General features: G+C 40.2%; 1 protein-coding gene across 9 annotated transcripts in view; it reads left to right on the top strand.

Annotated features, from left to right (window-relative positions):
- MBP (myelin basic protein) overlaps nt 1–12,604 on the top strand; it is a 104,379-nt gene that overhangs the window by 52,526 nt on the left and 39,249 nt on the right. For all 9 annotated transcript variants that reach the window (XM_056483242.1, XM_056483240.1, XM_056483241.1 and 6 more), the window contains exon 3: nt 1,029–1,119. In XM_056483242.1, coding sequence (XP_056339217.1) covers nt 1,029–1,119 — 91 coding nt within the window. The remainder of the gene's footprint in view (nt 1–1,028; nt 1,120–12,604) is intronic.

Here is a 12,604-nt window from a genome sequence, read left to right as displayed (position 1 = left end):
TAATAAGGGGAAATAAGAGAAATTTAGAAGTGTGTGCTGTTTCTGAGAGCAGAGATGGTAATTTTTCATTAACAGATTGTATAGCAGCCTTTTCAAATATATGTCAGAGCTTAAAAATTGTATTTCTCCAAACATCACACAGTCTTCCAAATGAGCACATACTTGAATAGAGCAATAAGTGCTTTGAAAAGCATAGGCATGCAACATTTCTCTTTTATTCCTTCCCCAGCTCTTAGTCAACTCTTCCCAGTAATATTTAATATTGTATCAGTCATTTCATATCCATCATTCAACAGCTGACTGCTAGTGCAATTTACTGTCTGCATTGCTGTAAGCTTGTGTATGTTTCCCTTGAGTACTAAAATAAAACATTTTTAAAACATGAGTTATTTTTTCTTTAGTAGCAATATAAATATTTAAAACTCAATGTTTCACAGCTTATGTTTTCCTCAGACTTTTCTAGCTAGGGAAAGAAATATTTTAACTTCTGGCAAGTTAAGTGCTGAAGCTGTTGATTTATCTCTGGGCCCAGTCTAACACTTAGGTAGCTAATTGGCAGATTTCTTCCAGAAATAAGTAAGTCCTTGTGCTTTAGACAGTCAAGTACATGAATTGGTTAAAGACTTGAAGCTCTAGCTCACTTACCTTTGCTGTGTGAGAGGAAATATTTGTGTACTATCTTCAGATCTCTTGGTTCACTAAGTCAACATGGAATATGTCAATAAAAATCAAATTAAATATGAGGAGGGAAGGTGAAAACTTGCAAGTCTGTTATGGTTTAAGATCTCTCTCTTGTTTAAATGTCTTTTCTAACTCTCCAGCTTACCTAGTCTAATCAAATTAAAACAGACTCAAAAAAATCAGGATGTTTTGAGAGCATATTTCCTTAATATTTTGCAACCACATATGTATAGCAAAGATAACAAAACCACCTGCGTTCATTAAGAATGTAATTAAGAAGTTTGAAGAGTGTTTCTATTTGAGAGCTGTACAAGAAGGGCTAATCTCAGTAAATGTTTGTTTTACAGAATGCTGAAACCAAGGTGGGGGAAGCAGCTAAGGAGAGCCCAAAAGCAGCCAGACTACCCCAGCAGTCATCAGAGGACAATGAAGTATTTGGTGAGTGGCTACAAAAAGTGGAAAATGTTATTTGATAGTACAAAGGGAATTCCCACAAAGACCTAGTGATGTATTTAATGTTGATGTACAGCATTTGAGTGCAGGCTGTACATTCCCACAGAGACCTGAAAAGATGGAGGGAAAGGCCAAGAAGAAAACAAAGAGCTGTCAGCAATCTAAAACAAATCATCTCTGAGGAGAAGAAAGATTGAACCCAAGTGTTCAACAAAATTAAAGGTTGATGCAGTAAGGGAAAATAAACTTTTCTCCATCCATAATGGAGAGGATAAGCAGGGTTTTCTTAAATCTGCAGAAAGAAAGATGTGTTCAAATGTCAGGAAGGGAAATACAGAAACAAATGCTAAAGCATTGTGATACATCATCTGGAAAGTGTGCAGATTCATCATTGCAGACCTTGAAAAACAGGTTAGACAAGTAACTGTCTAAACTGATGTAATCATCTTGTGCCAGAAGGATAGACTGGGTGACCTTTGAGAATTCTTAGAGGCCTTGATTTTAAATGAGCTTCTCTTGGTATTTTTCTGTGAATCCCTTCCCTGCTCTCCATATAGGTCTTGCTGATATTTTTATTATTTGATCTGAAAGCCACATTTGACCTTTTCTTCTGCACTGAGTTTTGGAAAAGAAATAAGCTGAGTTGGAAGGAACCCATCAGTATCACTGAGTCCAACCCCTGGGCCTGCACAGAGCACCCCAAAAATCACAGCATGTGCCTAAGATTATTGTCCAGACACTTCTTGAGCTCTGTCAGGCTTGGTGCTGAGCACTTCCTTGCAGAGCCTGTTCCACACACTGTTTTCTTAACAAGGAAAACCTTATTATTACAACTTCAGGTTGATTTTATGCAAATAGAACTCCAATAAAGAAGCAGTAGTCTAGCATTAATGCAGGAGAGGTTAGGGCAAAGCTGATCATGTGGATGTTACTAAGGCTGACTAGTTTGAAGACATGGATGAGTGAAATATTTTTGAATACAGTAAGAATTTTTTTTTCTTTTAAGGTACAAAAGGAATGGAGCATGAATAATTAATAATTAGTCTTTCATACTATATATGGAAACCATTTAAACTGGTTTTGTTTAAAATCATCTTTTCTAGTGAGATAATATAGTGTGATTGGCACATGAACCTGAATTCCTGGTATGAATATTTCCAACACTGATCATATAATGCCAGTGCCTGATGAATCCACAAGTGGACTTTAGAACTAGCTTTCAACTTTGCTAAGTGGGTGCTGAGGCTATTACCTCATTTCCTTGCCATTTTCCCTGCCAGTTATTTGCAGTAGATCCAGTATTACTGGTTGTAAAGCCCATGGCATGGTGTACTGTACATCTCAAACTGTGTCGTTTCTCAGTGTACATCTCTCATTTTCTTTCTGTGAGAAGGGTGGAGACAGCAAAGCAAGTTTGCCTCCACCTGCCTCTTTCTAGCAGCAAAATCTCAGGCATTTAAACCTTCTGTATATTTGGTCACTGCTCCCCTGTACCAGTGAGCTAAACCAGTAGTTACTCAAGCTTGTGGTCCATATAGGGACTGTGAGTTTTAAGATGGGAATTAAGCATGAAGTTCATTGTTGATAGGTTTAAACTCACCATCCAGTGATCCATGCCCTTGATCAACAAGTTCTTTAACTAATTGAAGAAAGTCAGCATGCAGTGTGCTATGTGGTCTTTAAAGCTAATGATTTACTAGCAAACTGCCAAATATTTCCATGTTCCAAATCCGTGAACTGAGCTGATTATCTAACATGAGACACTTTGGTAACTTGAAACAACAAGGAGGAAAATTTCTTTCCAACTCCAAAACCAATCAGACTACAGTATCTTATATCAATTCTCCTACCACTTTGCAAATGACAGTCTGGGTTTTGTTTTGGTTTGGTTTTTTTGTTTTTTTTTTCATTTTAAGATTAGATCAAAATGGGGGGGAAAAAGAAGAAGTATGGTGAAAATGAGCTCTGTAATCTTCTTCTACCCTGGTCAAGTGAGTAAATCAAAATGGATTGAAGGTGCAAATGAAACCACTGTAGTGAGAATCAGGGAGAATATTTTGACAGATATAAGTTTCATGTTGTCTTGAGAATGACTACTGTATATGCCTTTCCCTGCAGTTCTGGACAATTTCCTAAAATACTCTTATATCTCATAGGGATAAAAGATAAGCTTAAAGCAGTTTTCCCTAGGTGAATTATTTGTTGTTTTGTGCTTAAATAATTACAGGCCCTGCTCAGTTATTCTCCCTCTGGCTGGATCTATTTCAAGCTATCCCTCATTTCTTTCTTCTTCCTTTTTCCCCAGTGATGCTAATTATACCAAGCATCAAGCATGCACCAATAGTTGGTTAATTTATATCTCCAGCTTTGACTAGAATCCCTCTTCTGAAGAATTTTTAATAGCCTCTAGTCTCTTTTTCACAGAGATCACCATCTCCTGTGTTTATTTTCCCCAGAGATCCCTTCTCCCAGCTTTCTCTGGGCAGTGCCACCCACTACAGGAAGGTGAGCACGGGCAGCAGAGGAGCCTGAGGGAGCTCTGAGCCCCCTTGAGGAGGGGCAGCATCCCTTGGGAGGATGGAGCATCCCTCCCTCCTCCTGTCCCCAGCACCTCTGGCTGTCCCTCGCTGCTGAGCCACCCGGTGGCAGCAGCTGCCAGCCCCTGGCAGCCACCAGGGCTCTTCAGCAAAGGAGATGGAAATCTGATTTGTGCTGTCTCCAGGGCACGGACCAGGTGGCAGCAGTGACTTTTCAGGATAAGGAAACTTTCCCTGCTGTGCACAGCATGCAATAGTTGCTGAGGGTTGTTATTCAGAAGATACCTGATGAACTCTGTGCCATTTGAATACAGCAGGGTTTTTTTTTAAATATTTCCTTTCAGAGTTAATGAGGTTTCTGCTGTCCCTATCACTGGGTCCAGTTCTGGAGGAAAACACATTATTATTGAGTGGCAATATCACCATGGTAAGGAACCAAGTGTGGGGTTCTCTTTCAATTCTACTAGACCTGGTAGATTCTTTGTAGATTCAATCAAGGTAGGTTTGATCCACTGCTGTAAAGTGATGCTTGTGAACACACATAAACATCTTAGTTTTCCTGTTCTTCTCTGTATGGACTAGATTTGGGAATTACCCAGATTTCTGTATTCCAGAAGGCTTTTTTGCATTTCTCTTTAATATTTATTTTTAGACTGGGATGTAGATGAAATGACCTTGTCAATGATGAAACCACATCATACCAGCTGCTTTATGAAACAAACATGTCAGGTGTGCCTTATGTTTCAGAGAGCTAATTCTCAAAGGCAATGAACTTTTTATACAGGAGGATGGAGTGGAGAAATGGAGCAGAAGGGTAAGGGTATTGGGAGAGAAAAGACATCACAGTGATGGCATTTGCAACTATGCAATTCTGAATTGACAAGAGTTAGTTTTGTTTGCCCTTTGAAAGGATTTTCTTGTGGCACCCAACAGAGTTCTGTTGTCTGATATATACTGAATATGCATCTGTGGTGTGGAGCTAGAATGTCTTGCTCACTACAAACTTCTGTTGAACTTGCACGTACTCAACATGGTCTGTGTTGTAACCAGTATGTAGTCAGAAAAGGATTGTGAGTTACATCTCAGTCCAAGGAAGAGGAGAAAATGGCTGGCTGTGGTGCCATGCATTTAAAGGAATGGTTCAGCAGGGGACTTTTAGCCTTACTTCCAGAGAATATTTTCAGAAATTTGCTTGATCCAATGCTACTCTACAGTGCTCAGATGGAAGCAAGAGGGAAGACTGCCTGTCATTCTGACCACTGGAAGGATTGGACCTTCCCTTCTTTGGTGCAACCCCTATTATATTAACCCAGAAAATAACAAATGCAGATTTTTAATTATACTTTATATTTTTTTTCCATAGGGTTGAATTAGCATAAAATTACAAGCAAGATTTTTTTTTTGTAGGGGGACTTTCTGATGGCAATGAAAATCAAAGTGTGCTACCTTTTTGTGATGGAATACTTTGGGTTGGAAGGGACCTTTGAAGGCCATCTAGGCCTTCAAGGCAGGGATGCCTTGAACTAAACTGGGTTGCTCAGAGCCCTGTCCAATGTCACCTGGACTGTTTCTAGGGATGGGGCATCCACCATCTCTGTGAGTAACCTGCTCCAGGGTTTTACCATCCTCATGGTTAAAAACACCTTCCTTGGGAAGTCAGAGTAAGATTGATCTTTTCAAACCAGAAAGCTTCCTTTTTTATCTGCTAGATCAGGTCTAAAAGATTTCCAGGGATCCATGCTGTGTGCCTGGAGTTGTACTGTGATGCTATGGGGTTTTTTTGTAGTTTGGGTTTGGTGGTGGGGTTTTGTGCTTTGGTTATTTGTGGTTGGTGGGGGTATTTTGTTTGGTTGGTTTTGGGTTTGGGTTTGTTTGTTCTTTGGGCTTTTTTTACTAAAAAGAGGCGAAATGAACACTTTTTTTTCCCCCTAAAGGGAGAGATCCTATTGTAGAGCTTTTTCAGCACCATGTGCCATTCTTGCCATTCTGCTGTTTGGAGTTGCAGTGCTGGGTACATCCTGGGGTATCTCTGTGTGCAGAGCTCAGAGATGCAGCAGGGAAATGTGCATTCAGCACAGTTCCACAGTGGCCTGACTCACCCCATCCTTGCTTGTGCTGTGTCCCACGCAGGATGTCCTGTGGGCACTTGTGCAAACCCACACAGGAGGAAGGGCTTCTCTCTCCATGAGGCTTCCATCTGTGGTGGCTTGACAGGCACAGTAAATGCTCACTGTGGGGCTTCCTTAACATGGTCCCACTCCATCCAAACATAGGAACTTTTGGATGTTGTGTATTGAATGCCGGTTTGGGTTTTTGGGTTGGAGAGGGGTTTTTATTTTTGGTTTTTTTTAGCTGAGGATTTGTTGATGGTTTATAAAGTTGTCTTAGAAAATGACAGAATTTGTATTCAGGTCTTACAGAATATACTTACAAAGTTGGGACTGTAAATTTTTGTATGTTATATGTGTATGGACGTCACTCTTTTCTTAAGTACCAGTTTTTGCTTTTTGAATCTTACTTAAAAAGGGGAGGGGGAAGAATGTGAAGGGAGGAGCTGGAAGGCACAAGGCCTTTTTCAGGAGGTGATGCTAAAAGCTGAGGGTTACTGCAGTTCAGTGACCTTACTGGGAAGTTTCTTTGGTTGTAAACACGATCAATTGTGGAGCACAAGCTATGACTTTAATGCAAAATAATGACAAGTTTACCTAAAAAAAAAATCAATCTGGTGTGACAGCAAATGGTCCTAAAATGGGTGTTATTACCATGGTGCAGTTGTTTCCTCTTGCCTGAGAGGCAAATGGGAGAATTTAGTGTCCTGTTGGTTTTCATTTTAAGCTAAGCAATGATTCTGGTCTGCCAGCTCTCCATGTATTTCCACTTTCCTCACCCTTCTTTCCTTTTCCCAGTCTGTTGCAAGACTTACCTGTCTGCTTTCATCCAGAGACCAAAATGACAACAGCAACCCTGTGTTAGCTTTCTGAGGTGGAAAGAATAGATTTATATTTTAATAAAAAAACCTGCTTGCTATGTTTTGTGCAAGCTGTTGGGTCTCAGAGGTACAGCTCACAGCTTTCCCTTTTTGGAGTGGTATTTTATGCCTAGCTGCAGATCTTTTGTTTTGGGAAAGGGCTGAATCTTGGGTATCTTACATATCATAAAGTGATTTTTGCAAACTGTGTGTGATTTTTACATATGGACAAGTGAAGCTGAATACAGAAGTGCTGTGGTGGAAAGAGACCTGTAGGAGTCCAGAGGCAGCAGCTGGCCAGCTGGTAGGATTTCTTGTTATTTTAAAATTTGAAGGTTTTTAAAAGCATAGATACTTGCAACTTCTGTATTAGTTCTGTAGTTGGTTTGGTTAGGGTTAATTTTAATGGTTTTTCTTTATTTAATAAAGTAGCATTCAAACATTATTTATTTCCTGGCAGAAGTCTGATGCTTTAAACTAATTAGTTAATATGCCATTGACTAATTAATGTAGGGTTTTACAGTAGCATCATCTAAATCCTTAAGATTAATTTTAGCATGCCATTGATGTTTGCTGCAAAATTAGTGCACATTTTAACAACTCTAGTTTGGTACGATTTTTCTATTTTTTCTTGTGTGTACCACATGCAAGCAACAAACATAACAGGTCTGGGTTTTTCCTGATATCATAGAGACTGGATTTGTTACTTGGGTCATTAGCATAGGCGTGGAGCTGAGACAGTGATGCCTGCTGTATTTTTAGCAGTGGTGGGCTGTGCTTGCTGTAATTAATCAGCACATTAACAATAAATGACTTATTCATTACTTTAATGCTCACTATACAATGTACAGGAGCTGGAGATTTTTTCTCCCCTTGTTTATGCAATAAGAGTGAGTCTGTATGCAAGATGGGGGGAAGCACAATAGGCATTTACCATCCTATTGTTATCCAGAACAAGCACTGTGTCTGCATGTGAAAGTGAGGGTGGCCAAGGGTGGTCTATGTCACATGTTGCTGAGTGGTGATACCAGGCTTTTGGCTAATTAGCTAGCCATGAAGCAAATTCCTCCTTTCCCAGTGTATTTTGTCATCTCTGTCCTGTCAGCAGGCTGCAGCCCAAGAGAGTATTCTGTGTGCACAGAAGTGCTTGTTGTTCTCTGTCACTGATTCTTATGTGCCATCCCGCTGGCTTAAGGCAGGATTTTATCTGTAAGTGAATTAAAAGTGCTTCTGAAAGATCTTTATTTTGGGGAAAGGAGTTGAAATGTTGCTGTTGTCCCATTTCCAATTTTGTTGAGGCTGAATAACCACTCAGTTCTGGTTTGAGTGAAAGAAGAAGCAGAATAGTTCTCTGTGGGCCAAGCACTCTTCTGTCGGGTTAGCTGAAACAGATGTTGTCATTAAACTTTAATTGCAACATGACTCACTTTTTAATGCAGTGGCTAGAAGAGAACTAGAAGGAGTTTTTGTACCATACGTTAGAAGAATATGAAAACAGCAGTGAAGGTTGATAATACTTCTGTGGCTTTAAAAAAAAAAAATATGAAAGCCATCAACTTGTGCTTCCTGCATAATATAAACTATGGAATTCCATTATGTAACTTCTGGGTAAAATCCTTAATAGCTGATTTGAGCCAGAATAATGTCCTGTTGCAAAAATTGTACTAAAATAGTGGATTCTCCTCGGAGTTTAAGCAGTCAGATACCCTGGATAGAAACACCTTGCTGATGATCTGGACCCCATAATTACCTCTGGCTGTGTGTCTGGCTTCCATAGGCTGCCCCATAGCACACATCATGAAAGACATATCCAAACCCAGATTTTTTATTACCTGAATACAGAAGGCAGAAACCAAGGGGAACAAGAGTAAACATCCTGCCCCCATAGATACACTATGTCAGTGTATATAGTAAATTGATGCTTCCCATCCAGTGTGCTGTTGAGTGGGCGAAATTCCAATTCCCTGCCAGGATCTGGTAGGCCTAAGAAATTCTGGGTTGGATTTCTTAATGATACTTCCCACTCACACCTCCTATCAGTCATGTTCACTCATGATACTGTAATTAGCTCTACTGACTTTGCCAAAGCTATAAAAATAGTGAATTGAGCTTAAAAATCAAAAATCCATTGACTTGTCCTTCTCACATTAAAGGGTTGGGCTGAAGTGTGGAAAAACCTGTGGATTTTCTTATGTTCAGGTTGATGCCCAGAGAGTATGGAAGGGCATGGAGAGAGCCACTGTAGCTGCACCCTCTCATCCAGCAGCAGTTCTGCAAAAATACCAGCTTGGATGTGTGATGGGTGTAGTTCTGGAAGAAGAGCCAAGCAGCAAAAAGCCCACTGTGAAAGGATTATGAAAGCAGAGAATGACAGCAATTGCAAACATCCCATGCAAACTGTTTTGGTGGTGACCCTGACAAAATATTTTTATTCCTCTGCTGGATTAATCTGAATCTTGCTTGAGCCTGATGTATGGCATTTGCAACAAGACTGAAATGAGTGTGATGGTGGTGGAGGGTGAAAGCAAGAAGGAACACACAGATTTTGAATGAGTGGATGAAAATTGGCAGGGCTTGGCATCTGTCAGTCTCCCCAGGCTCTCTCCCATCCTGTACCCTGGAGCTCTGTGAAACTCCAGGGCTGCAGTGCCTTGTCAGGCAGGAAATCCAAACCACCCTTGAAGCTGTGGCTTTCTGTTACGCATTTGTTCAGCTGTGGTTTGGCTTAACTCCTCCAGACACTGAGCTCGGCAGCACTTGTGCAATGGTTCACTTCCAGGGCTGGGACAGTGGCCCTTTAAGTGCTGACAAGGAGGAACAGAGCAGAAATTCACATCTGGGATAATCCATTTTTGATGAGGAAAATAGAAGTGAAAAGAACTAGTATTTACTGGTGTGCACACCCTGGTACTTGTACAGAAACATCCTGGTGGCGACAAGAGTGCAGTCGCTCACAAGCCTTGCAAGGAGCAGAGAACAGCCATGATAATGCTGCTCTTTATTTCCAGTGCTGTTCAGAGCAGGCTCCCTCTCTAGAGCCTGCCCTGTGCTTCCCTTCCCTGCTGCCAGTGAAAAGCTTGGCCTTCTCCAGTCCTTTTAACAGTCCCCCTTAATTAGAAGGAGCCATTTTTATACTGGATATAAATATGTCCATCAAAGCAGCTACCTTAAATTAGTTTGAGTGATTTCTAGTAGCTGTCATCCATTGTGGATTTTTTTTTTTTCCCTTTTTGGTGGTTCTTGCTGTAGCATCTTGGAATTTCTAGAGTGTATCATATTGATCTGCTGCAGGACGACTGCTGTAAAAACCAGCATTCTAAAGACTAAACTTGGTTGTTTAAACACATGCATGGACTGCAAAAAAAATATAAATGTGTTTATCTCAAGTGACTTCAACAGAAACAATCTACAGATGAATTCACAGGAGTTCTCATTTCTCTTCTGAAATATCTGTAATAGGATTTTCTTTTAACCTTTGCTTGTGGAAAAGTGAATGAATGGGCTCTTGAAACAAAAGTGATGGTAGATTTTTGGACACTTAACTAAGACACCATGTTATGTTACAATAAATAGACTTCATTTCATTTGACTCAGGGGAGACAAAATGAAAATATTAATGCTTCTAAAATAAATACTTGACATTTGACTAACAATTCCTTCTTTGAAATAAGCCTGCTTCCCTGAATGTTTATCAGGATGTGGTGACTCTGTTTACCTCCTGCTTCTTCAGCACAGCATTCTGCTGATTTTAGCAGAGCCATGCAGAGTTATGCCCGAGTTCCTACCAAGGTTATGGTTATGCCAGAGTTCCTACTGAGGAAGATGCTGCTCTGTGGTGCCTGAAGTTATCAGCTCAGCCAGCAGGTTTGGGGTAGGTGTCTCACACCAGGCACTGAGTGTGCCACTGGGACAGCTCAGGCAGGAAGGAATTTCCATTTTCTGGTCTCTTGATGTCTTGCAGCCCAAAGGCAAAAAGGAGTAGTAGATAATTGTATTCTGAAATGGATGGGCCAAGTTTTAATTGCAGTTCTGACATTTATTGCTGTGACTGAACTTAATTTTTTGGAAAGCCATTTTGGGCAGGGTTAGATATAGACATGATAAATTTTTGCCACCTTTTGCTTCACCTATTCATCAGGTCTAAAATGTGCAAGTATGTCATTATTTTAAGATAAGGCTATAGCAGGAGCAGGCAGTAGTGTTATTCTGTTATTTCTGTTACTTTCAGGCTGTGCTTTGTTTTGTGTATCATGTTCAATCTTGTATATAAACTGACCATCCTTAAAATGACCACAAAACCCTCTTGTTTGGTCTTCACATCTTATTGCTGTAGTATCACATTCCTTCTGCATTTGTCAATAGGAAACCTATTACAAAATAGGCAATAGATGTTTAGATTTCAATTATACAAAAAGTCTGAGTGCCCTAGTCAGCATTAAATATAAATTCTGAAAATGTATTTATTTTTATTTATTTGCCAAAATTTCTTGAAATAATTTTACTGCTCTGTTTCAGAATATATAATTCTGGTACAAAGATCTGAAGACAAATCTGTATCAAGATTCATACTTGAGATAAAACCTGAAACCACAAACTGTTTAGACCCCTGAAAAAGGAGAGCTTCCATCTTCCACCGTTGCTTTGAGGGGTCAGTGGCTGGCCAACATCATCAAGAGCTGCACAGCCTACAGAGGGAGAATAAAGTGTGAAAATTAATAGAGGAACTAGATTTCAGCAGAATTAGGAACATGCTTTTACTCTTTGGGATACTATCCAGATTTTCACCGAGGTATTTTGGTGAATCTGGATTTATTGTGAGAATCAGGAGATTGGGCAGAATAACTGTTTGTCACCCCCTGTGATAAATTAGCCCAGGCTACAGCAGAGAGATGTCACTTCTGTTTCCATTTGCCAGCAACAATAAATCAGGCATCTGTTTTAAAATCAGTGCTCACCTGATTGTAGTGATTTATATTTAGTGGCCTGTTTTCAGGATGTGGATTGGGGTGATCAGTGAGATTAAACTGAGGAATTTTCTGAAAGTGAAAAGCCTGGAGTTAAGACTTCTAAATGCATTCATGCTTGGGATTTTTTTTTTTTTCCTTTTCAGCTGCTCTCATTATTTTCATGGTGCATGGGCTTTTTTTTTCCCCTCTGTTACTAAAGCACCATAACCCAAATGCAGACTCGCTCCCAGCATTATTCCAGTCACTGTTCATCCTGCAGGAGCACCCAGCTGGGGGCTGGACCTCACGGAGCCTGTTGATCTATAAACATTAGACCATAACCAGCTTGCTCTGCACCTGTTACTGCTGGTGCCCATTTCTGAGAGTGGCTATTTCCCTGCCAGGCAGACTGGCACCAAGCAGAATTTTGCTCTTAACTGCAAGACAAGAACTAAATTGCTCTGGATTTTGCAGACTGACTGCAGTTTCATGGCTAACTCCATGACCACAGTTTCTGTTTGGGTAAACTCAGCAGCAGAATCCCAGCAGCACAGTTATCCTCTGTGGATGTGCACTTCATCAGCAGCCTCCCTAAATGCTCTGGCTGCTCTTGACAGTGTCACACCTGTGGCAATACAGCCCTGCTAGGGACTGCTCCCTGAAGGCAAGTGTTTAAATTATTCCTCTCTTCAGACACCAGCAGTCTTTTTATATTGACTTGTAATTTGTTGTTCAGCTTTGAATAATTATGAGGAGGGACAGATGTCTTTCTACCTTCTGAGGTACACGTTTGCCACCCATGGGTTATTTTTGTTTAATGGATGTGCTGATTAAAAATGTCTCCTGCAGTGAAAATATGAGGCCTTTTCTACTCTATTTTCTACTGTATTTTCTTAGTTCTTATCTCAAAAGACCCTTTTTACCTCTGCCAAAGGTAACTATTAGAGGATTTCTGAGACTGAAATGTTCTTGCAAATTTATTTCAAGATTTCATTTAAAAAGAAAATAAGAAAAAGAAA

This window comes from Oenanthe melanoleuca, chromosome 2 (genome assembly GCF_029582105.1).
Source record: "Oenanthe melanoleuca isolate GR-GAL-2019-014 chromosome 2, OMel1.0, whole genome shotgun sequence".
Classification (NCBI taxonomy): Eukaryota; Metazoa; Chordata; class Aves; order Passeriformes; family Muscicapidae; genus Oenanthe; species Oenanthe melanoleuca.
Note: the sequence above shows the minus strand (reverse complement) of the source record. Positions and strands in the feature narration are given on the sequence as shown.